Here is a 24,317-nt window from a genome sequence, read left to right as displayed (position 1 = left end):
AAACAAACACAAATATTATTGCAAAGTACTATTTATAATATAAATAAATAATACCTATAAAGCTGTAAAATAATTTACATCTTACAGCCTCAAGTATCTTATAGGTTAGACACACCTTCAGCAGCCCTGCAAAGACTGATCCTTGCCTTTTCTCTGAACTTCCATCACCTTGACGTTTTCAGGTGATATAGAAAGAGAAAGAAGAAACAAGGGCATCCCTAGCCCCTAACTAAAGCTGAGAGGCAACTCCAGAATGCATTTAAAAATAGAATTTGCTTCCCTAAAGACTGGAACATGAAAAATAACCTTCCATTGGCATTACTGATTTCACCACTTTCACGTAAAATTGATTGAACATCCAATGCAAAGAAATATGCTCCTCATAGTCTGAAGTCAGACTCAAGCCTTCAGACAGGTTGTGCAAGTATCTCTACATACAGAGCACCATGAAACCATGAATCCCAATTTTTCTCGGTTCACAGAAGCTGGAAAAGATTATTTTTTTCTGTTGTTTTTATTTTTTAAATTATTTTAATAAGAATACTATGGTTTGTCTATTTAATAGTTTCATCTCTAAAATGGCACTTGGAAGAACACATTTCAGTAATCATTAAAACCTAGACACAACTAAATACAGCATTCAGGATTCTAATCACGTCTAGAAAGACAAACAGGTTGCTTAACGTTTGACAGCACTCAGTGAGCCTCACCAGGATCACTGGTGTTGTTCAAAACATTAAAAAACAAACAAAACAAAAAAAAAAAGCCCAAAACAAAACACAGAACTCTTCTGACCTTCCACACTGAACTGATTCAACTCACCTCACAGAAAACAATTCACTAGTTTTGCTTCCTTTGTTTGTAGCCAGTATAGTGAAATGCTGACCACTATGTCAGCCTTTGGTTTGCCTAAGCAAAGAACAGGAAAAGTATCTTCCTTTTTCAGTGATAGTGGGTCAGGTAGCATAGCTTGAGAAAATTCAACACTTCATCATAAGTCTCTCAGACTTAGAAAATTTACAAAAATAAAGACATAAAAAGGGAAGACATGAGAGGAAGGGGAAGAAGCAAGTAGTCAGGACAAGCTGTATTATTTCCAGGCTTTTTGTTTTCTACGTGCAGTTTATTCATTGATTTTTAATCACAGAACTGTCCAGGAAACACAAAGACACATAAATTTAGATTAAGATATGAATAATTTAATATGTAAGGCTTAGTTACACAAACATAGTCAGTGAGGTAGTTCAAAAATTTCAAAATAAATTTGATATCCTTACTCTGCTTTAATGAAGAGATAAAGATGCATGCACACATTATACCACTATACATGTGCAACTACTTAATTTTGGTGTTTCTAAGTCTCCCAGTAAGGAACATACATACATAACAACAGTCAACTACTGTAGTAGCTATAAACCTAGATATCAACGGTGTTTCCTTACTCTGGAACAAAAAAGAATTTTAAGAAAGCAACAGTCAATTCTATGACAAAGCCACAATTTGTTTTCACTTTAATCTATCTTCTGAAACTTGAATGATTAAACTAAGAAATTTATTACTTCTTTTGAAATTAAGTACTTTGGGACGAGAATAACCCGCCATGTTTTCTAAAGCACTAATGGTATACGTGTTTCACTGTCTCATTTAACAAACTCTAGCATTTAAAAAATTACCCTACTCCTAAGCCTTTCCAGATACAATTTTGTTTCTATTATGACTTTAAGCATGGAGCTGACTGAAAAATAAATACTTTTAGGTTACTTTGGCAGTAAGGCACTGTTTCCCACTTAGGCATCACTTCTGACCTTCGCTGTCACGTGTAAGACAAGCATTGCTGATTTTCAAGCAAAGGGACAAATATAAGATTTAAGTAGTGGAAAACTAAGATAAAATTCAGAACCATTTCCTTAACAAATGCAAACCTAAGCCTATTTGGACAGTAAAATTAAGGTTTAGACAATTTTTACTTTTAGGCATTTTCACCATCCTGTCTGGGAAAGGAAGAAATATTATTTGATACATCTAAAATGATCAGCCATAAACCCTATCAGAAGAACATTTTGGTTTAAACAGCTGCTACCAAAATGGATAATTATAGTCACAGTCTTTTGGTGGATAGACATGATATTGAGTATCTGTACTTACTAGGGACACAAACTAGTCCCCGTTCTCATTAATCAAATTATGACTTTGGGATCTTCTGTATCCAATAAAGGCAGTCATAAAGCATTTTTTCAAGAAGTTAAATTACAAATATTTATACAACTGCCCCACTACTAAGATAAATGCTTTTGAAGAAAGCATAATAGCGATATCAGAAAGTCTCTCATAGGAGTACTCTGATCATAAAAATGGAAATTAAAGAAGTTTAATTTCTACTGTTTAAAGCTGCTAAAAAAGCACTTCAACTGCACCATCAAAGAGCTACAGCGCAAAAAAAATTCTAACACTTACGCATTTTGCACTTTCCGTTTTATTTTGCAGTTCTTATTCTTTCCTCTCAAATGATGCACTACAGAGCGTTAGCTCCCTCAACTGACTATTCCCATCTGCCATTTCTTCCACATTATTATGATCCAAAGCATTTATTAAAATAACATGCTTTATAACAGCATTTAAAAATTAAGACAGCTAACTCTACAATAACTGGTTGTTACCCTAAAATAAGGCATCTAAACTAGAAGTTATAAAAAAAAATTCACAGTATTTTTTTTAAATTTCAAGAGGTTATTCAGAGGTAAAGAAGTTCTATAATAACTTAAACATGATTTTTTTCATCCTCTGTGGAGAAAAAAAAGCAACACAGATGTATTCAAAATGAAATATACTACACTTTGAAGTTTATTTCTTTTGCACACTGCAGAAAGATAACACTGAACAGAAGCATTGCAGGGAATATAAATTCAATTATACATCATTCTTACACCACAGATAAAGACATAATAATAACTATTAATTTTCATTTCTCGTGAAAGCAACAAAGAGGAAATATGTCTATTTCAAGGTACAAACAGTCTGAAGATAAGAAAGATGGGTCACATGAAATCAGAACAATCAAGATGATGACCAGAACATCACCAAAAAATAAATTAAGGATAAAACTTTGCCTTCTGCTCCACTCTGCATTCCAGTATATCCAGTTAAATTTCTGGAAAGTACAGCAACAATTCAAAGCATGCAACAACACTTAGGAAAAAAAACCCCAGAGACAAGTAGCAATTCACCTGTGTCTGTCAAAAATTAAATTGTGTTATTCCAATTATTGCACTTTATGACAGTGCACCAAACCTCAGAGACAGGGAAAGAAGCAAGTATCATATTGTGTCAAAAGGCCCTAAAGTCACTGAAAGATATTTTCACAAACAAATGACCAAACAGTTCCACAGAATCGTCTATAATCTGTGTTCAAAACCCACTGGAAAAGCCACGCATGGAAAAATTTAACCAAAAACAGTAGGACATACTAAGCAAAGTTTCGATACTACTTAGTTTTAAACTGAAATTTAATATTTCAGTTTCTAACCTGCATATTAAAACAGAAGTAGATTACATAGTGAAATGCCATGAGGTTGGGGACACTGCAAGAGCTCTGGAGAACAGGATCAAACAAGAAAATCTGGTCTAAAACTGAAGGCTGTAAAAATTGCAAAGGACACTCACAAAAACAACAAGTCACTATACAAAGAAAGGATAAAAGAAGAAATAACAAGAAAGTATAATGAGAGGTAGAAATACAAAGAAAAGGTAAAAACAAACAAATGGGGAAACAACCCCATCTTTCTCAACTAGTGGATAGAACAAGAAGAAATAGACTTATATTAGGATTGACACTTGTTAAAAAAAAGTTAAAAGGAAAGTAAAGCAGCAGAATGATGATCACCACTGTGAGATATGAATATGCAAGCAAAGCTGTGAGGTTTTCATGGACAAAGCAAATAAAACTACTGTAATCTTCAAAACATTGCTGCAAGTGATAAAGGTGAAACAAAACAAAACAACAAACCAAAAAAACAAAACAAACAAAAAAATACACAGCACCTTGAAAGCAACCACAGAACATTTTGGTCCACCTGACTAGAAGAGACCCTTCAGCTGTCCCAAGAGAGAAACAAAGTGGGACTAGTTAAGATGAACAAGTTTTATGGCAAGTTTTCCTAAGAACAAGGTGGAAAGGCACCAGAAGTTTATTAGATCTTCCAAACCAACACAAGATGTATCAACACTCACAGCTGCAGATACTGAAAGGACAGATTTTCCACTTGATATCTAAGAACAAGTAGTAGGTCTTGGACAGTTGAAACTATGCAAGGTAAATTAGACAAGAGGCTGAAACTCAGACTAAGGGATTCAAAGGAGATACTTCTGACCATGACTTTCTGAATGACTTCCTAATTAAAGCCCAAGAGTCACTTACCTGTAAAACCAGTTATTTTATATAATTCCTTCATATACTGAAGAATTTCCTTTGCGATTAAAATACTTTCTTCAATTACTATAACACTTAAAATATTAACTGTATTTGCCTTTAAATATCTTATATTAGAGGTTTTACTGCCAGAAACTGTCAGGCATCATTGATATAACTACTCATTTATAGTAAGATTTTAATGCTCTAATCTTCTATATTGATGTAAATCTCAACTGCACACCTGGTGTTTGCATACTCTCTTTGATGGGTTCTGTCACTTAAATGTCAGCATTTACTTCTCTTGAGTGCTGCTTAAGGACTTCCTGTGCTCCCTACGTGACTGACTTAGCACATAGACTATTTAATGTGCCTTGAGAGCTGAAGATTACATGCCATACAAAAAAAGCTTCTGTATTTATCTAGATGACAACAGCAATATCCTTTAAAAACCTTTTTTCTTTCCTTTTTTTTTTTTGGTAGCACATAAAGTATAGAACAGACTGGAAACATTCTAAAATACTTTCAGAACCATTCCATTATTCTCCTTTCACTGTGATAGAAGACCATTTAATGTATCGGGGAAAAAACTCTTAAAGTATAGATTTATTCTTGCTTTCCTTCGACCCTCTTCCTTTCTGGACATTTTATTTAATACTATTCACTCCACCTCTTGCCCAAGCTGGCATAAATTGATAGGTATAAGTACTAATATTTCAGACTACTGTAAAACTTTGAGCACCAAACCAATGTTCCAGTAAGCTGGGCAGCACCACTCCAGGCATCTTCCACACTTGCCAGAGAAGAGATTGGCCAAAGCTATTCCTACAAGTGACTAAAATGCAATCTCCATGTTCATAGATCAAAAAAGTGTCTCAAACTCAAATCAAACTTCCTTTCCCCCCCCCCCCGAAAGTCCAGAGGCTTCTCACAGAAATACTAAAGATATACTGACTTAATCCAGTGCCAGTTTTGTAAAAACTTTTCAAGGAAGAACTTACCTAAGCTTCAAATTTCCGTAATTTATACTAAATGTAGAAAGGCTTATTTTCACAGACATGGTAAAAATTTTTAATTATAATAATCCTATGCATGTTCAAACACTAACTCATTATCCTGAACTCATCATCTTTAACCTGAGTACTTCGAACAATTTATAGCCTTCCTTTTGCAAGCTGAGGGCATCTTTATAATCAGGTAAAACTCCACAGTTTATTTATTTCAATAAACCCTTTGTCATCTATTTTGCTCCAAATGTCAGCCACTGGACAAAAGAAATCCTATTAAAAAATTAAAATGTTTGTTTTCATTAAATTTCATTTCTATTTTTATTTTCAGAAAGCTCTTGCTCTTTGATTAAAAATCTCTTTAATCATGAAATCAGAATTACTATCATATCAAACTCTCTACATCTTATTGTCATATAAAAAACTTTTGAAATCTGGTATGTTTTCTTCTAGTTATTAACAACTTCATTCTTGCCAAAAAGTTGCTAAATAAGATCTTTTTATTAGGTATTCAAAGATCTTTACAACTTCTTAAGTATTATCCATGAGTGGGATTGAAGACTTCTTGATTCCACAAAGCAGTAATTTTCAATCCATAATTCACAAAATCTCAGAAATTAGTCTGCAAAACCCCTGCAAAAAATATTTGAATAAAAGTCTCACTTTCTCATGCATGTAAGCAAACAAGAGAAGGAGAGAGGTGGCAGTCATGGAATTCTCAATGTTAGGTTCACTTTGTTGGCGCTGTAAATGAAAACAACTCTGACAAAACTGTACAAGACGATCCACTTATTTCTCCTCCCCAAAAAACAGTTGACAAGTTCTTTCATTAAATACTGAGAATCACTCTTACAGTGGTTCTTCAAACTTTTGACATAAGCTACACCAGACTACACCAACACTTGAGCTTTAGCAGCTCTGGCCTTTTCAGACTACAATTCTGAAATCAGAACCACCACCTAGAAAATGCAAGGCACCTGTTTTCTCTTTAAAGAAATTTAAATAAGTTTCTTAGGGTATCTTAAGCACTTAAAAGTTCCATAGTAGAATTTCTATCCATTTACCCATATAAAAACTGGATTGTAATATCAGAACTTAATTTCTTTTCCTTGAAGACCATCCCCTTTCAAACAGGTAGAGCACAAAGTTCGATTTCCAACTTGGTTTATTGCACAATAAGGCACGAAAACATTGTACCTTCTAGTAGAGAAGTATGAGGAGAATAGTTCATCGTAATTTCCTTTTTAAAGCCTTTGCAAATAGAACATTGAGGAAAAAAATACTGCTTTTAGAATGGCCTTACTTTTTAGTGGCCCCTACATAGCACCATAGAGTTTAGACCTCTTTCAGATACAGATAGAATTCCTTAGTAATATTCAAATGTTTTATACATGATAGTGCAAGGAAGGATTAGTTTTGCTTAAATTTCTGTAAGAATTGGAAGCGGGGGGCAGGGGATGTAGAAGCAGGGAAGTAGATTTCCAATGACATGATGTTTTGTTGCCTCAACAGGAGTAAGAAAGTAATACCTTCTTAATCATTTTGATATATTGAAGGCACATTCAGTAGCACTGAACCAAGCCATACTCCTAGCTATTTCCAGCAACCCACAAATATTAATTTATTCTCACAAGCCTGAATACTGAATCTGTGACAGGAGAATACGAGGCTGGGGAATAAGCAATGGAAATAGAGCTCCACAAACATACCATTCACTGAAAGGTCTGTTGCACCAGAGAATGGCATTTCTAATAGTCTCTCGAAGACCCAGGAAAGCCCATCTGTTATTCTCAATGCTGAAAAAACCCTATTTCATCCTCAACATACACTGATGCCAGATATTTCAATCTAGCAATATACAACATACATCAGCCACCTACCTTAGAGTATTTAAATTCTTCTAATTAAGCAGTATTTTAAGAGAAAAGTTTTTTCAGTAGGCTGATGATTGTAGGTTAATTTTTATTAACTTAAGTTTCCTCTGAGGGCTACAGGCAAGGCTGGAGCTTCCTAACAGAACAGTTCATAGCTGCATTGCAAAATATTGTTAAAATCATTAATATAGAAACTGGAATAGACATTTTCCTTTAATCCACTCACACAAACAAAACAGTATATAATAGCAGGAACGCTTTTCTAATATCCCTAAAACACCTCAAAAACAACAGTTTTTTGTCTACATAGATTTGTCATTTTCAAGGTTTCTCATTAGTTGTTAAAGAACCAGAGTGAGTTTAAGTCAAAAGGGAAAAAAGTTTTGAATCTAATTTCTAATGAGAAAGCAACAGCTTCAGAATAAGAGCATTTACAGAATTTTGGACAAAACTTATATTCTGTATTCTTCATAGCATGTACTTAATGGGCCAAAATAAAATGGTCTATTAAACCAAAGTAGTATAATTAACGTGTATGTGCATTTATATGGTCTGTGTAACAATAAAACTGCTACTTAATTGTACATAATTTCTCTTAAAATTATATATAAATCCTTCAACACATTATGCAATTTTTAGCTACTACATTTAATACCAGCCTTTTTTGTGTTTTTTAAGCTAAATCATAGTCTTGGTTATATATCTATAGCTCCACTAACTCACATAATATGCACAAACAAGCAGAACCAAATGTTTTTTAGCATGCACAAACATACAACCATGTGTCCCCATGGGGACAATTACACAGTCAGTTACTTTTCTGAGCAATCCATACAAGATTTGCATGCTAGGATTATTAAATTTTAACTATGTCCTCAACAGCTATCTGAAGCATTCATTGAATGCATGTATTTTTAATTTTCACACAGTTTTCCAGATGTCAGTATTCATGGAGGGAAAAATGTATAAAGTCCCCAGGTCACTGTGGTTTCCTTCAGTTTCTATAGCAAGCAGCCACATCTTAAAAGTAGTCAGTAGATTGCAAAGGTTCTAGAGGAAAGCTTATGAGTAAAGATATATGTTGACCAAAATTATTTTCCAAGTGAAGTCAATAATCTGATGAGAACAGATTGCATATACACTTCACATAAGAATCAAACACAGCCATTGCTTTATTACTGAAACCTCTAGGGTCAATTATCACACAATTCATCAAGAAAGCAAGGCAATTTTAACCTGAGTGTTTTTTGCCCAGATAAGACAGACAAGACCAGGAAGGGCATTGACCTGTTGGAGTGAGTCCAGAGGAGGGTCACCAAAATGATCAAAGGGATGGGGGACCTCTTGTATCAGGAAAGGCTGGGAGAATTGGGATTATTCAGCCTGGAAAAGAGAAGGCTTCAGGGTGACCTAACTGTGGCCTCCAGTACTTGAAGGGACCCTTCAGGAAAGATGGAGAGGGACCTTTTACAAGGGCATGTAGTGACAGGACAAGGAAAAATGGCTTCAAACTCAAGGAGAGTAGGTTTAGACTAGATATTAAGAAGAAATTCTTTAGTGTGAGGGCGGCGAGGCACTGCAACAGGCCGCCCAGAAAAGCTGTGCATGCCCCATCCCCCGAAGTGCTCAAGGCCAGGTTGGATAGGACCCTGAGTAACCTGGTCCAGTGAAATCTGTCCCTGTTCAAGCCAGGGGGGGTTGAAACTAAATGATCTTTAAGGTCCCTTCCAACCCAAACCATTCTGGATGGATTAGATCAAGAATCATCGAATCTTGATTAAAAAATACCTCCTATCAGCTCTTGTAAACCTTGTCAACTTAACTGTGTAACTACACATTGTTTCAGTTGTGTTTGTTGACTGAAGCAGACTTGTTGTGGCACAAAATTATATGACTTAATCCTCATTTCTGTGGCACACACACTATTCTCCAAGTTCAGAAGTTCTGTGTGGTTGGGGTTTTTTTGAAACCATAACTGCATTTTTTACTTTTTAAACACAAGCGCTAAAACTATCTTAATGAGAATTTAAAAAAACAACAGGCACATGCAACGTAAATACAGAAAGTAACATACTTACAGCTTCAAATGATAAATTAACATATTCCAGGAATTTCTGCATTAAACCATCAGTCAGTTGGCTGAAGCGATACCGGAAGAGATCCATTTCTTGCTGAAGAAACCAACGCCTGAGATCCTCACTGCAAAGGAATAATGAAAAAAAACCATAATGCATTTTCAGAACATGCATTCTCTCTTTCCTTAAAAACCAGACCTCAAACCTAGTGAACACGGCATTAAATGTAATGCTGACTTTGGGATGTAACCCACAAACTGGGGAGCTTGGGAGTGAAGGCAGGATATTTTCAGTAATGCACACTCAATCAGAAAAGACTTCTGAAGAGACAATACACAAAGGAGCATGTTTTGAAAGAACAGAGGTAGTCAATCCCAACACTAAAAATTGCTCTGTAGGTATGAAAGCTGTCACTCTCTTAAACGGTACTCACCATTTCTTACTTGTTTTGGATAAAAATATTCAATCGTAGGTAACATTCTCCCTTGGTATTTAAAGAAAAGCTTTTTTTCCATAACATGGCACAGAATTTCTTCATTGTACAACTAATATCACAATTAACCTGATGAGGCAAATACATTTTGAAGGCTACTTCTTTTAAGTCTCGCTTTTAGGGTAGCTCCAGCTGAAGGAACATGCATACATCTCAGATACTATGACAATAGTGCTCTCCATTCTAGGCAACAAACAGCCTGGAAACAGGCAAAAGGAAAATATACGGAAATAAACTTGGGTGAGGAACACAAATAGAACATCTAATTCTTGACAAAGAGAAAAAGGGGTTTAGCAACTGCAGGTGATCAAGTAGGAGAACAAACAAGAACACAGGGACAGGAGTCAGTAGACAGTATAAAACAACAGCAAGTCTCCAAGTACTCTAAGTTTTCATATAACTCTTTACATTCCAGTGCTCAGATTCCCAGGCATCAGTGTACTGCTCAAAGCTATAGTAAATAGCTACCAAAATACCAGTAACAAAAGCCACCTTGTATGTACAAGCACAGAACGCAGATGATGCTGTACCTCACTATCACAGGGCACTCTCTTGAACTGTCCTCCAAGAGCTACTGTGTAGGCCACTGCCATGGTAATTCACAGAGCACAGAAATACTGCAGTCTTACATGTTCTCCTTAGAATATCTAAACATCTTTTCCCATTGGGAACACATGGATCACAACAGTCATTTGTGCTTTCGCAGACAATACCTCTGGTTGAAAAAAAGTAATTATGACTCAAAGTAATTCCAGATGGAAAAGTTCTGTTCTAAAGTATAGAGTATAAGAAGAATAAACCTGTGGATGGTTACAATGCTTGGGACGTACTAATAATCTGTGCAACTTAAAATGGAAGTTAATGTCTTAATGACAGATCTGTTGCAGTTCTTCTATGTGCATCTCAGGCAGTAATAAAACCCTAGGATGTGACAATTTTACTCTTTTCCTAGTTCATCAACTTCACACTGCATTTGCTTTCCTAAGTGGGAAAACAAACAAATGAAATATCAACGCACACACCAATGAAAAACAAATCACAAACACAATTATTTATAGTCACTTCGGAGGCCAGCCGGTCTGTTGTTCTTCCTTTCCTTCAAAGGCTTAATTCCAACCTACACACTTAAGTTACCAAAACAAGAAAATATTACTGTTATCTCTAATACACACACCTATCTAGATTCTTCCTACAGCTGACGAGCTGACTTTACACTACTGTGTATGTCCCAGCATATACTTTAAAACTGATTTTCCTAGGATCATCATCATTGGGGCATTATTTACTTCATTTCTAAAGACAAACCATAACTTATCCTCATTATTCACACGTAAAAACTGTACACTCTCACTTCAGACACACATTAGTATTAATACTTATTATCAAAACCCCAAGCTTAACTGAAAAGCAATATCACTGTCATTAGACTAACCAAGCTGCTGATGCACATGAGGGAGTTGCAGGTCACTGAAGTGTCATCATCAAATCATCATGGCTAGGCTTCGCGAACGAAGATTTAGGAAGGCTCTATCCACATCTGTTGTAGGCACGCTGGTGGCTTATGAGGCCAATACGTGACAGACATATCCAATTGCAAAAGGCACAGCAGAAAGACTCCTTAGATGGTGTATTCTGCAATACACGGTTCTTTCTGCGTTGCCTTTTTTCCTCGAGAGTGATCCTGCGTGTGTTCTCGAAGGAGACAGCTGCATTATAGATGGTGTGTCTCCAGGCCTCCCAATTGGAGGCCAGAGTAGACCAGTTATGTTGATCAATGTGGCCGAGGCTGAGATGTTGTTTCAGGGAGTCCTTGTATCTTCTCTTTGGGGCTCCTCTCTTGCGGCAGCCAGTGGCAAGTTCACCATAAAGCAAGATCTTAGGGAGGCGGTGGTCCTTCATCCTGGAGACGTGTCCTGCCCGTAGCAGCTGTGTTCTCAGCAACATGACCTCAATACTTGTGACTGCTGCTTGTTCTAGAACAGATGTATTGGTCACAAAATCTGACCAGTGGATGTTTAGGATTGTACAGAGGCAGCGTTGATGGAACCGTTCTAGGAGATGCAGGTGGTGGTGGTAGATGACCCATGATTCAGAACCATACAAGAGAATAGACAACACTATGGCTTTACATAAAGGATATCTCCTTGTTTTTTGCCACTTAACTTCCTGGTGTGCAGGTTACTCAACAGTTAAAACCAGTTCATAGATTCCCAACTATAAAAATAATACAAAAGAACAGGTTCTTTTGTATAGAGAACAGCACTTGAGAGGGTGGGATTGGAATGGAAATACTCTTCACCACCCCAAGGAAGAGTACGAAAAAACAGCATATTTGTTGGGAAGCATCAAGGCAGAAGAACCTGAGGAAAGGCATGCAAATGTTCATAAATCTGGAACTTAAGACTAGTAGCACACAGTCCACAGTAATACCAGAGTTCAGTTACCAACAACTGAACACTGATTTGTGAAAACCCTCGGCATAGGCCAGATCGCTGTCAGGCGACCAACACCAGAGGATTCCTCAGAGTTTAAGTTCCAAAAAGTGACAGCAAGGGGAACATGGGTACAGAAAACACACAAAAGTAAACGCTACTCACCATAAGGGGTAGGAATTTAGCACACGAGTCTAATTTATCATATAGAAAAAACAGCAGGAAGTAGTGAAAAGGTCTTGCCAAGTTTGAAATGTCCTTGTTCTGTGACACAGACCAAACCAAATTAACAAAAAGGCACAAAAGTATGTTTGATAGTTTTCTGAATAGAAGAGTTTTGCTGTCAGAGCAGAGGCAAAATTTATTTATTCCATCTTAAGAAAGTAAAGTGAAGATTATGTGCCTGTGACTTAGAAGGTTCTTCATAGCCAATTTGCTGAAGTGAAGAGAGATGTAACATACAGAAGCAAAAATGCAGTCATGTCCAACACGCAAACAAAATTGTCTTTAGATCTGCATCTGTCATGAAAGCAAACAATACAAGATTATTCTGTTTCCTGATCCTGAGAGATATGTGACATGACAAGAGGTGTGAAAGAAGGGTATGGATGAGACTGTTCTATTCAGACTGTACATACCCCATCTTATGGGAATAAGCTTTACAGTCTTGGATTTCAGAAGCCAGAAGAAGGAAAGTGAAGAGACGACGACTACATTACAAATTTAACTGACCAGAATGGTGGAGATGACCACTTCAGAGCGTGTAAAAACCAAACCAAAATAATTCAATTTGTGAGGACTGATACAGACTAGAAAAAAAAAAATCGATGTAAATTCATACCCCTTGGTGGCACTGTTGGCCAACTGGAAACTAAAAAATGCGCAGGAAAAGGAGCCTGTAAACACAGCTGCCACAGGAACTGAATTCAACCTAGTTTGCAGCTATGTCTATGTAAGTACACTTTTTCAATCACTCCTACCTTAACAGCCCTCATCAATTAAACTAATGACTTCTGCCAAGCTTATTTTTCTGACCCAGTATGATAAAAACTTGAAGCATAGTATATTCTATTTGCCTTCCAATTTTATCATCTGGGGAACATGCCAGTTTTAGATGACAGAAATATCTCATCCCTAAATAGTTGCTTTTCAAGAGAGAATGAAGAATGCTGGGTACTGGGTCACCTCATGGGGCTTAAGACACTATTTTCCATTTTAGGAGTAAGCACTAAATCCACCTTTTCAAAGAAATGGCAAAAGTGGAAACTGACTAAAAGCTGCTTTATTGCTATGGAGCATCAACCAAGTGCATACAAACTGGAACACAAAAAGTTGTTTAAAGAGTGCTCCAGAGCTCCATCCATGGCCCCTCCTCCATCTAAAGGAGTCTTTCGCCCTAGACTACAAAGCCAGGCTGATTCTGTGGCCCAAAATAGATTGTAATCATTTCTGCAGAGTGGCTCACCTTCAGAAAGCTGCCCACCTCTACCCTGCTTATACCCTAATTTTTAAGATATTTCCCTGAAACACAGGGTTTGAACAGTGTCTCCCATTTGCTTACTATGCAAGAATGCCAGTCAAATAAATCCTCAAACAGAAGATAATCATCTTCTAAAAAGACAGCTTGCAGAGAAAAAGAAAGCAGTCAAATTATCTGCATCTATCATTAATTCCAGGAGATTCTAGAGCCATTATAGATAAGTAGGGCAGGAGTGTAAAGACATCACATCACTGACAAGGGTAAATGTTTAGCCAAGTCACTGCTGGGATATTTCTGACTGAGGCAGCCTTTCACTCAGCTTACTATCCACTGTCATTCACATGCCTTCCTCCCTGCTCAGCACAGAGGACAAAGCCTAGTAAATTCCACTCCTTAGCCTAATACCTAACCTTCAGGCTTTTGCTTGGTGGCTTAGGTTGCCTTCTGTGAATCTGACCCAAATTCATTTTTCCTGAGGTCAGAGACCAACTCAAAAATAGACACCTCTTGAATTCCAGATCAGCTTCCTGCCACTAGAAAATTCTCCATAAGAGCAGAATTTTTTTCAAATGTGTCATTACCAAAACTCTCAAAGCATCTAATCTTCCACTGATAAGCAATGGTCTAAATAAGCTAAATAACAACTAAATGTTTAAAGTAAAGATTTACAAGAGAGGATAATGGAAGCCAAACTGACTATTCAAAATGCCACTAACTGCATAATACAAACCATTACATTTTCAAGGGCCTTTTAGTACCCAGGTTAATTGAGGATACTATCTTTTAGAGGGTTTTGGTAAACTCACAACATAGGTAAAGCAAGATAATTTCTTGCAGGACCAGTATGACTAAGGGAGTTTATAAAAATACACACAACAAACACAGGCACTAGAAAGAAACCAGTATTACATTTATTATTCACAATCACAAATTATACATGTAGAATACAGAAGGGTAGAAGGAATTTCAGTTGTAATTCTGTTATTTAACTTGCTCCCTTCTTTCAGGATTTCAAACTATGCTATCAGAGTCAATGCAGTGAAGGCTGGTATTGATCTTCACATCCACAACCTGTTCCTCACTGTACCTGCATCATAGATCTAGCTGGTTCATCGATCACATACATTGACAAACTGTCTTCAGCACAGCCCAGATGCCTTCTGACAGGACAACATGATGGGATGTAAACAATCCATAAGATTTCAGGGTGTTTAAAAGTTAACCAGGGTCTGTCATGGTGAGGTTTGATCTATCTGGAGGCGTTTGAGGCCTCTGCTACTTCCTATTCTGATCAGATGTTCTGGAGCAGGAACCCAAATCCATTTCAAAGACAAGCCTCATTCATTCCAGCTCCATATTTTGGCTTAGACTACAATCCCACAATCCTTCCTACTCACCTTTCTGGTCTGTTTTTTGCTGACAAATCTGTATCCAATCATAGCAGCACCTCAGTCACATCACCTACCACAGTATAATATGTATTCTACCACATTCACATAATTTAAATAGACTATATTGCAACTTAAAGTGCAATTGAATTAACAGTTCAAAACAGTACATACTTCATATTTGCCAGGTTTAATTTTTAAAAAGACTGCAATGACAAGGAGTAAGGAGATCACACTAATGTATAACAAAGCTGCTAGCAGACATGAAGCACAGACAGCCTCTATAATTTCATCCAAAAACTACAGGAGAAGCAAAAACAATGCACTTTACTTTTTGCTTGAGATTTCACACGACAAAAAAAATGCATTGCAACCATCCACAGCAATGAATTTGGACAAAAAGCAGAGTCAGTAGAGGAAACCTCAAACTAAATTGTATTTTTAGTTTGTCAGAAGCAAGGCTCTCTATACAATAATATAAAGCCTATTTACATTGTCAGGTCTTTGGTCAGTTATCAATAGTTTTAGCATATACAGCAGTGAAATTATATTATTAATCACTGCAAATGACTAACAAATACTTAATACTGACATGCTTTCATCTCAAAAAAAGATATGAAGAGACTCAAACCAATGCTCTGTGTATAAAAGCCAAAAGTTTGTCGGGTTTTTTTTTTAATTATTACAAAACCCAAATACTAATTTTGATCCCACGTATCCCTTTTCATCACAGTTGAAATCAGGTTCCTAGCAAAAAAAAAAACTGTTTGAGCCTACCTTTCAATAGAAATGCAACTCCAAAGTATCTGTAATATCTATAATAAAGCAATGTCGTATCTGTATACATTTAAAATTAATAATGAGTACAGCATAATCCAAAAAGTACTTACGACTGGCAGTAAGCAAGGCGTAGTATGAAATGAGAGATATGATCTTTTCTTCTTGCCTCATAATCATCCTCAGCCAAAGCCTACAGAATATATCGTTATTATTTTAGAGAAATAATTTCTCCCAGATTAAAAATTCACAATTAATTTACCACTGCTGTTCAAGATTGTCTAAACTCATCTTTTAGGCAATAAATGCAAACTATTAAGGAAGGAGGTAACCCTAAAGAAAGAAATATATATCCTAAAAGAAAAACTACATCTCTGACGAAACGACAGAACTGCAGTTTTAGAAATAGCATTTCATCACCTCTACTTTTATTCATAATTCTTGAATGGTGTAAAGAAAATAAAGTGCAAGAGAGTTACATGTTCCAATTTTTACTTACTCTGTAGGGAAACTTAAGTCTCCGGAGCTCATTCTCCAGTTTAGTTTTGTACGAATCAGTACTTCTTACATAGCTCACACCAAGGTTTTCAACTACTTTGAGCACTGGGCAAAAAAAGATAAGGTCCGTGTTAGAGAGAACATGTTGAAAAGAAATCTAAATGTATCACAGCTTGGAAAAGGCACAAACTAAGGTAAGGCCACAGGAATTGCTTTTAGCGGTAGGAGGAGCAAAAGGGTGAGAAATGTAGAGGATAATGTGTGGCCCACGAGTCCTTAACAGCTGGCCCAACTCCGGGATCCACAGAGTCAACAAGGAAAGGGAGACAGCTAACTGATGGATCACTCTCAGAACATTCCGTTTCCACCGTAAGGACAGACACCTTGGATCCCGCAGTTTTCAGGAATTCAGGAGAATCCTTGGCTCCCCACCTGAACCGCAGTCCTGAGAGACATCAAATATGTCGCAACACCCATAGAAAGTGAAACGTGGTCGTAAAAACTACCAGTGTAAACCAAAACTACACAGTCCGGACATCTACACCGAATGCTCATGGTGAAATCTGTCTCAGCACGCTGAAATGCCCAAAGCAGCGCGCTTCCCTTTAGCGGGGCTCCTGCCAGCTGCCAGCTCGCGTTCACATCCGGCAAAGGGAGCAACCGGGCCCGCCAAAAACACACACAGCCTGACAGGAACGGTAAAAAGCATCGAGGGAGGGCAGGGAGGAGAAGGGAGAGAGGGAGGGAGGGAGGGACGCTACTCACGCCTCAGGCGGTCGATGGCAAAGCTCTCGAACTCCACCAGAGAGATGCTTTCCGTGGGGGGCTCCAGGTAGAACTGCAGGCTGTGAGGGTACAGCTCCCGTCGGTCGCCAGCCAGCCGCAAATGCTTCTGCCTCCCTCGGCTGGAGAACTCCATCTGTGCCGCCCCAGAGCTGCCTCCGGCCCCGTCCCGTCCCGTCCCGTCCCGACCCCCGCCCGCCGAGACACAGCGAGAAGCCCGACCCGCTCCCGGCCCGAGCCCCGGCTTCCCGCGCTCCGCCGGCCACGCCCACTTCCGCGATGAGCCGCGCCTCCCGCGCTGCCATTGGCCGCTGCAGTGAGGGGGCGGGGCCCCCTCTCACGTGCCCACACCCGTCATGGCGCCTGCGTGCACGGCGGGCGGAGTCTCGCTAAAAGGTGCCCACACCCGGCATGGCGGCTCCGAGCACGGGGGCGTCCTGGGGTCTTCTACAATTGTGTCGTTTTGTCATTTTTCCACGATACTGCAGGATTTGCCATTTCTGCCGCCGTGTTGACCATTTTTGCTGCAGCGGGGGTTGGTTATGTTATGGTTTATGTCCCTGCCACAAAATGCCACTTACTCGCTAATTTTTTCCCCTACCCGAAAAGTTAGTTAATGATCTTGCAACAAATTCAGAGTGTTAAGGGATGGGAAATCAGAACTGACATATAGTTTGTGCTCACAAAGTGAGGAAAATCTGTAGGTTATGCTGGTAAGTTCTTAAGAGCAATGAAATGATCATGGACCAGGACACACACTGGTCCTGTGTTCGTGGGCAACACCTGAGACATTGCGAAGTAATCCGACTGCAGCTTTAACAAACACTGCGACTGGCAGCCAGCCTGCAGCTGCAGACTGCTTCTGTACTAGAAGATTAAACAAGGTGCTGAGCTCAGCTGATGCTCCATCCTTCAAAATAAGGTGGCCACATCCACATTGCCTACAGAGGATATTGATGTGCTTGTGCTAACTCTCGGACTGTGAAGTGTGCTCTTTGGTCTGGGCCAAACTCTGCCAAGGCACCATGGGAACATTTTAACAGGATAGAAAGTCAAGCTTCAATCTCCAGGACTGCTCTGTAGTTTTCCAGGAAAAAAGCATGCTATTGATATATTTTGATATAGTGATAATTTTATAATATATTTAACCCAAAGCAAGTTCATATCTTTATATGTATATATGTGTATAAAGCAACCTTAATACAAAGCAACCTTTTTTTCAAATAGACACTGCTCGTCCCACACAGTTTCTTCCCCTCTCCACCTGGCTGCAACATGAGTTGCTCAGGAGTAGAAGTGCATCTGCCAAAATCCACCTAGTATTTGCAAGAAATCAGCTTTTGCCTTTGACCAGTGTGTTAATACCCAGAGACTGACAGTGCTCCATCCAGGGCAGGGCAGGTCAAGGAGTTTGGTCAGGTTCCCACATTTGTTTAGAGCGCTGTACCTGGCCTCGACTGGAGGGGGAGAAGTGTGACAATTCCAAAGAGTACAGCAGAAAACAACGATACTTTTCATTTTAATTAAATTTCCATTCATGTTTTAGGGTTTGGCACATAAACAGTACTACACCTTTTGAAATCATGGTATGCAGTTTGCTGGCCATCACTATTTCTACTGAACCACGTCCTGCTGATTTTTAACAACTCAACAGCTATGTCTATGTCTACTGTTTTACTTCTATTTTTTTTCATTTAGTGCTGAATATTGATCCTGAAATTGTCTGTAATTAGGTGAAATCTATCCTGTTCAGCTTTTTTGAAGTTCACTTAACTAATAACACTAAGAGTATTGCAAAATATCATAAGATTACTTCAGCAGAAATTAAGAATCAAAATTAACATCTATATTACTAGACTTAAATACTATATTACTAGACTTAAATGAATCTTACAATGCAAGACCTTACCTTATCACACACACCAAAAAATATTGGGAAAAGAAAATAGGGAAAAAAAAGTGAAAATTTATCACCTTGATAAAACTCCCCAAATTTAGTACTTCAAACCTTCTTACTGATGCATTTATTGAGACCTACAGATAGTAATACTTCTCACTATAGCATTTTGGCTACTTTTTTTTAAAGTATATTTTCATCACTCCCACAGTAACATTACCAGTAGGGTCTGATTTTTTAAGTATTTTTAAGATAAGTATTGATTTTGTAAAAACCCACCTCACAAATGTTTTACAACAACATCCATATGGTCAGCTGTCAAACTGTCCCAATCATCCCATCCAAACACAGTCCAATTTAGCATACCCCAAACTGTTCTGCTACTTAATTAACACAGTGTTGGGAGAAAAGGGTTAAAAGTGGGGAAATGAGGAGGAGGATGGTAGATTTGCTCAAGTGACCTTGAAGCTGGGAATGCCAAAGCCTGGAGAATAACACTGTGGGAAACCCCATATATTGTGCCTACTGCTGCTTATTCTGTCTCTGTTTTGAGAAGATTTCAGTGTAGAGATAATGTAGGTGTTTTGAGAGACTTTGAGGCAGTCTCATGGACATGTTTGAGCTCCCTGTTTCAGGAAAGATTAAAGCTTAAAGATCATTAAAAAGCTCAGGGGAGATCACAGCATGATGGTAAACTATGCATGTGTGGGCCCTTGATAAATTGGGGCAAACAGCAATCCTGATGCCCACCAGCATGGATTGAGCTGGGATCCTCCAGTTAGCAAGGTAATGAAATAAATTTTCTCTTTTTATTTCAGCCATGGTTTTGTGGTTCTTCCAGCAGCCTACCTGTGTCCACACACACACATGCAAAATCCTTACTTGCATTAAATATATATCATTGCACAGTTGCTACTCTCACTTTTGTTATATTTTTGTTATATATTTGCTATATTAACTCGCAGAGTGTCCAGTGCTAATCTGTTAGAGCCCAGTTGTTCTCTATTTGCATAACTATATCTGCTAATAAAAGGGTAAATATGGTGATGCTGGTATCTAGTCTCTCTTTCAAGCTGTCCCCTTCATCCATCATGTCTGGGATGTTTGGATCTCTATGGATAGCAGAGATGAGTACAAAATGTCCCTTCTCTGCTTCTGGCTCACTTTCAGCTCTTACTGTTACTTGACAATCCTATTTACTGCCTGACTGAATTCTCATGTAATTCTGTCTTGAGATGTATTGTCTTCATGACTTGTTTTCTTTTTATGTTTTCACCTCTTAAAATGTTCTTCTTGAATAATTGTTCTTTTGCTTATACAAAATATTTATTTACATATTTTCCCCTCTATTAACTCTATTCCTTTACTGATCTGACTTTTTCAGAAATCTTAACAAGCTTACACTTTTAGTGCATTTATGTCATTTCTAGCACAACTTCTCTTTTCTTTTTTCTGTTTTGCAGTTCTCCATGCTTTTTATTACTTCTTTAAATGTTTGACATCTGGATTATACTGAGACTTTTTTCTGACCACAATGCACAGATACTTCTGTACTTACTATAAATAGCAGGGTAAATGTTCTGAGCTGGCCTTTAAATTCCTGCAGGCTCTGAAGTGATTAAAGCATGAATCATTGGTGAAGAGAGGTTCAGGGGCTACTTTAGTTGGAATACACTCTCAGTGTTAATTTATTTAAGTGGGGAGTAACAATAGTCGCATCCCTTGTGACACTCTAAATCTCTCTGGCTCCACTTACTCAGGGCTTTTGGATCCTGGATTTATTTCCCAAATCCCCTGTCCAAGACCCTAGTGCAGAGGCAGAGAAAATCTAGATATATCTTCCCAACCTTCTTATATTTATCCTGACAGACAGATCTATCATCCACCTCTACCCCTCACTGCATGCATCTTCTTCAGTATGTTCAGGCTGCTGTAGCAAATATGCTCACTGCATCCTTCTCCTGCTATATATCATTTTTGATCCCTTAGCATAATTTTTCAGTGTACATATTGAGGCAAAATCTGCCATTTCCCTGCACTAGGCTTCTCCAAAAGGATATCGCTCTTGTACTCCATTACAAAATGCTCCATGAGCATGAAATAATTTTGCCTGCCATGGTGGGGCTCAGGGCAGGGAGGAGGGAAGTGACCTGGTGTTTTTTTCTCTTGGTAATCTTTCTCTGATAATTTTTGAGCATCAAATCAATGTTAAAGAGAGAGGTTGAAGCATCAAAGATAAGATGTACTCACAAATTTGAGAAATTAGAGCCTGAGCAAAGAAAAGAGAGGGAGATTCATGGGAAAGAAAAGCACAACTTGGCCTCTTCGGTGTGTGGAGCAGCAGCAATCAGACAGTTAACACAAACATCCTGGCCAGTCAGTGTAAATACAGCTTGAGCTCAGCCACTGCTCCATCGTCTTCAGACGGACAGGGGAAGGTTTGAACTATCAAGAATCAAGACTAATAAAATAGAATTCATTTGCAGACTTAGTTTATTCTGCTGCATAAGGATCTCCTTCTTTTTCCTACTATGTCTATTTTTATCATATTTAAATTGGGAGTTTCTGAAACACAAAAAAATTTTCAGTCTCTCTATCTGTAGGGGTACTGATGGTTTCTTTTCTTGGAAATTATTACGACTAAACTAATTTACAAGAAGTAAATGCTTTTGTTAAATATAACATTTAAAATTTATTGCATTTCTAATACTATCCTGAGAATGATTAAATTTCTGCCTGTATAGCATTAAAGAATAGGATGTTTTCTTATCAAGTAATCTGTAGGTGATCGAAAGATTTCATTAACTCCAAAAGTATTGCTATCCAACATAAAAACTAGACATAGCTATGTATCTAGAATTTTTTTAATCATATGAGGAATTATTTGTGAGCATTCAGAATAATGCAAAAAAATAAAGTTTAAAGTATTTTTGCAAGGAAAATGTCTTACTGTCTGAAAATTTTTAAATATTATTCTTTCTCAGTTAAAAGAAATCCAACCACTGCAGCTGAAGGATTTTGTTCAGCCCTTTTGGTCTTTAATTAGGGGTATTGTATAATACAAACTTGGCCATTTTTTGGCAGATCTCCTGTTTTAAGCCTATGACTTGAGCATGAAAAAATGTCCTGTTCATCCTGACACACACTGAGTGTTCAAATACCCAGTCACTGCGTAGAACAGTCTGCAAAATTCCATCCTAATAGTAAGTAGCCAACTGCCTTCCAGTTGCTAATAAATCTCTGTGTTAGACTTCTCTGAGCACTTACACCATTACAAGTGAAAACCTCCAAAATAAACATCAGGGTGGGATCCAGTCTGCCTAATCTAGACACTAAGCCTACACCTACCTTTTAGCTCTTCTTTAAAGGGGATAGTTTCCCATGGAATACTTGAAAAGAGGTAGGTAACCTGCTGGCCTCCAAAAGGACATCTAGCCTGCCTAAATTTAGATGGGTAGGTAGCTGATTTGTTTTTCCTTTGTTTACCTCAAGTTTGTTTGGGTTTTTTGGTCTTTTTCAAATGTAAGTGATGCTTAGAAGTGGAAACTTAAGTATTTTTGCAAATTAGGGGAAAAATGTCTCCCTTCCCCATTAGGAATAGATACCAGCATAAGAGGTAACATCTACATTCCCTGTGTACGAAAAATTCCAAATTAATTGGAAGTTGCCTCAGCAAGATATATGAGACGAAGATGGTTAACAAACATACTAGCCAATTCTTGAGCCACCTTCTTACTATAAACTAAATATATTTATGTATTAGGTATAACAGCCTCTGTGTTCCCATCCAATGCTGACTGATCTCATTACCTTGCAGAAGGGAAGAGATGATACACTCAGGGAATAACCAAGAGTGTTAATTTATCTAGAGGCCTGTGAAAATCTTGGTTTTGCTTTGAATACCATGGCAGCCTGAAAATTCTACACAGGGCAATGAGAAAGTCAAAGCTGTAGGAGAGGAGTACAGAGCAGGCAGTCTCAAAAAGGGAGAGACAGTCACAGGTGTCCTCAGCAGTATGCTGGTTACACTGCCATCCCTACCTCCTAAATCACTTCATCTGCCATTCCTGTTCACTTAGAACTCATAATGTTCATTTCCACTCCGGTCCCATCTGTGTGGGTTGTCATAGGTGTGTGTGCACGTGTCCCTGTATTTCCTTCCTGCTCTCTGTCTTCTGCATAGGTAGCACTTGTGTCACTGTCTGCAGAGATTCCCCAGTTCCAAATATGTGCTGGTTTTCCTCACTTGTAGGCAGCAGTAATGCAGTAGTTGGAGTGATAGTAGTAACCCCATCACCAACCAGCCTGGTGTCCTGAATAATGTCACCATAGTTCACTTCGTGCCCTCCCCACAGCCAGTCCTACTTCTTCCCACATTTCTTTTCACCAGCATCACACTTACTAACCTGCTTATTCTGCATCTCCAGGCACTTCCCATTCAGCAGTCGCAGGTGAAACAATCTAGACTCTCTTCTTTATCACGGCTCCACCTGAGCCTTGCCATCCAAGGAGTTCAGTGTCCCAGGAAGAGAAGTAGAGCTCCCACCTTCCAGCCCTCTGCTCCTCCAAACGTAGGCATAGGCCAAGTAGGGAACAGCAGCACCTTTCCGGTGCAGTCTCCTGACAGTACTGAAATTCAAAGGAACACATCAGAAAAAGAGCTTTTCTGAAAATTCAGTGATGTGATATGTAAAAAGAAGAGGGAGGAGGTAATGACACTTTAGATAATTAAAAGTTATAATTGCATTTATCCTTCTTCGTAGTGTTTTACTTCAGTGATTTTAATTGAGCATTTTTCTCAGAGCCTGGTATAAAAATATCTGCATTCACTCATAAGGTTGCTGTCTCCCTCAGTAAACTAAAGTTGGACTCATTAACTTCCTTTTTTAAGGTTGCTATGACAGACTCTTCAAAGTTCAAGTGTAATACCCCAAATATTGAGGAGTTTTCACTAGCAGCAAAAGAACTCATTCTTTCTGCCATTTTTGATCTTCAAAAAGACTGAAAAAAATGCCTGGCTGACCAACAGAATTTTTATATCAATTTGCTTTTGTTGTTGGGACTCTCTACTAGCCTGTTTGTCAGCCACATTTTTAATTTGGGATATTGTCTTTTCCATGCATAGGTCTGGGAAGACAATTGACTGGTATCTTTGAATATCTGTAAAAATACTTAAAAATTAGATAGCTCTGAAAATTCAATTCTACA

The 24,317-nt window shown here is 38.1% G+C and overlaps 1 protein-coding gene across 2 annotated transcripts in view; it reads right to left on the bottom strand.

Annotated features, from left to right (window-relative positions):
- PRIM2 (DNA primase subunit 2) overlaps positions 1-23,562 on the bottom strand; it is a 104,032-nt gene extending 80,470 nt beyond the window's left edge. The window contains exons 1-5 of one of the 2 annotated variants that reach the window (XM_051777865.1): positions 23,516-23,562; positions 17,195-17,274; positions 16,431-16,534; positions 16,045-16,124; positions 9,365-9,485 (exon numbers count right to left, since the gene is read on the bottom strand). In XM_051777865.1, coding sequence (XP_051633825.1) covers positions 9,365-9,485; positions 16,045-16,124; positions 16,431-16,534; positions 17,195-17,274; positions 23,516-23,547 — 417 coding nt within the window. In that variant the 5' untranslated portion in view covers positions 23,548-23,562. Of the gene's footprint in view, positions 1-9,364; positions 9,486-16,044; positions 16,125-16,430; positions 16,535-17,194; positions 17,466-23,515 lie in introns of those variants that run through there. The other variant, XM_051777864.1, reaches the window with a different exon arrangement.
- Between the last annotated feature and the right edge of the window lie 755 nt (positions 23,563-24,317).

The sequence above is a fragment of the Manacus candei genome, unplaced genomic scaffold (assembly GCF_025592945.1).
Source record: "Manacus candei isolate 608988 ecotype Guabito, Panama unplaced genomic scaffold, ASM2559294v1 h1tg000011l, whole genome shotgun sequence".
Taxonomy (NCBI): domain Eukaryota; kingdom Metazoa; phylum Chordata; class Aves; order Passeriformes; family Pipridae; genus Manacus; species Manacus candei.
Note: the sequence above shows the minus strand (reverse complement) of the source record. Positions and strands in the feature narration are given on the sequence as shown.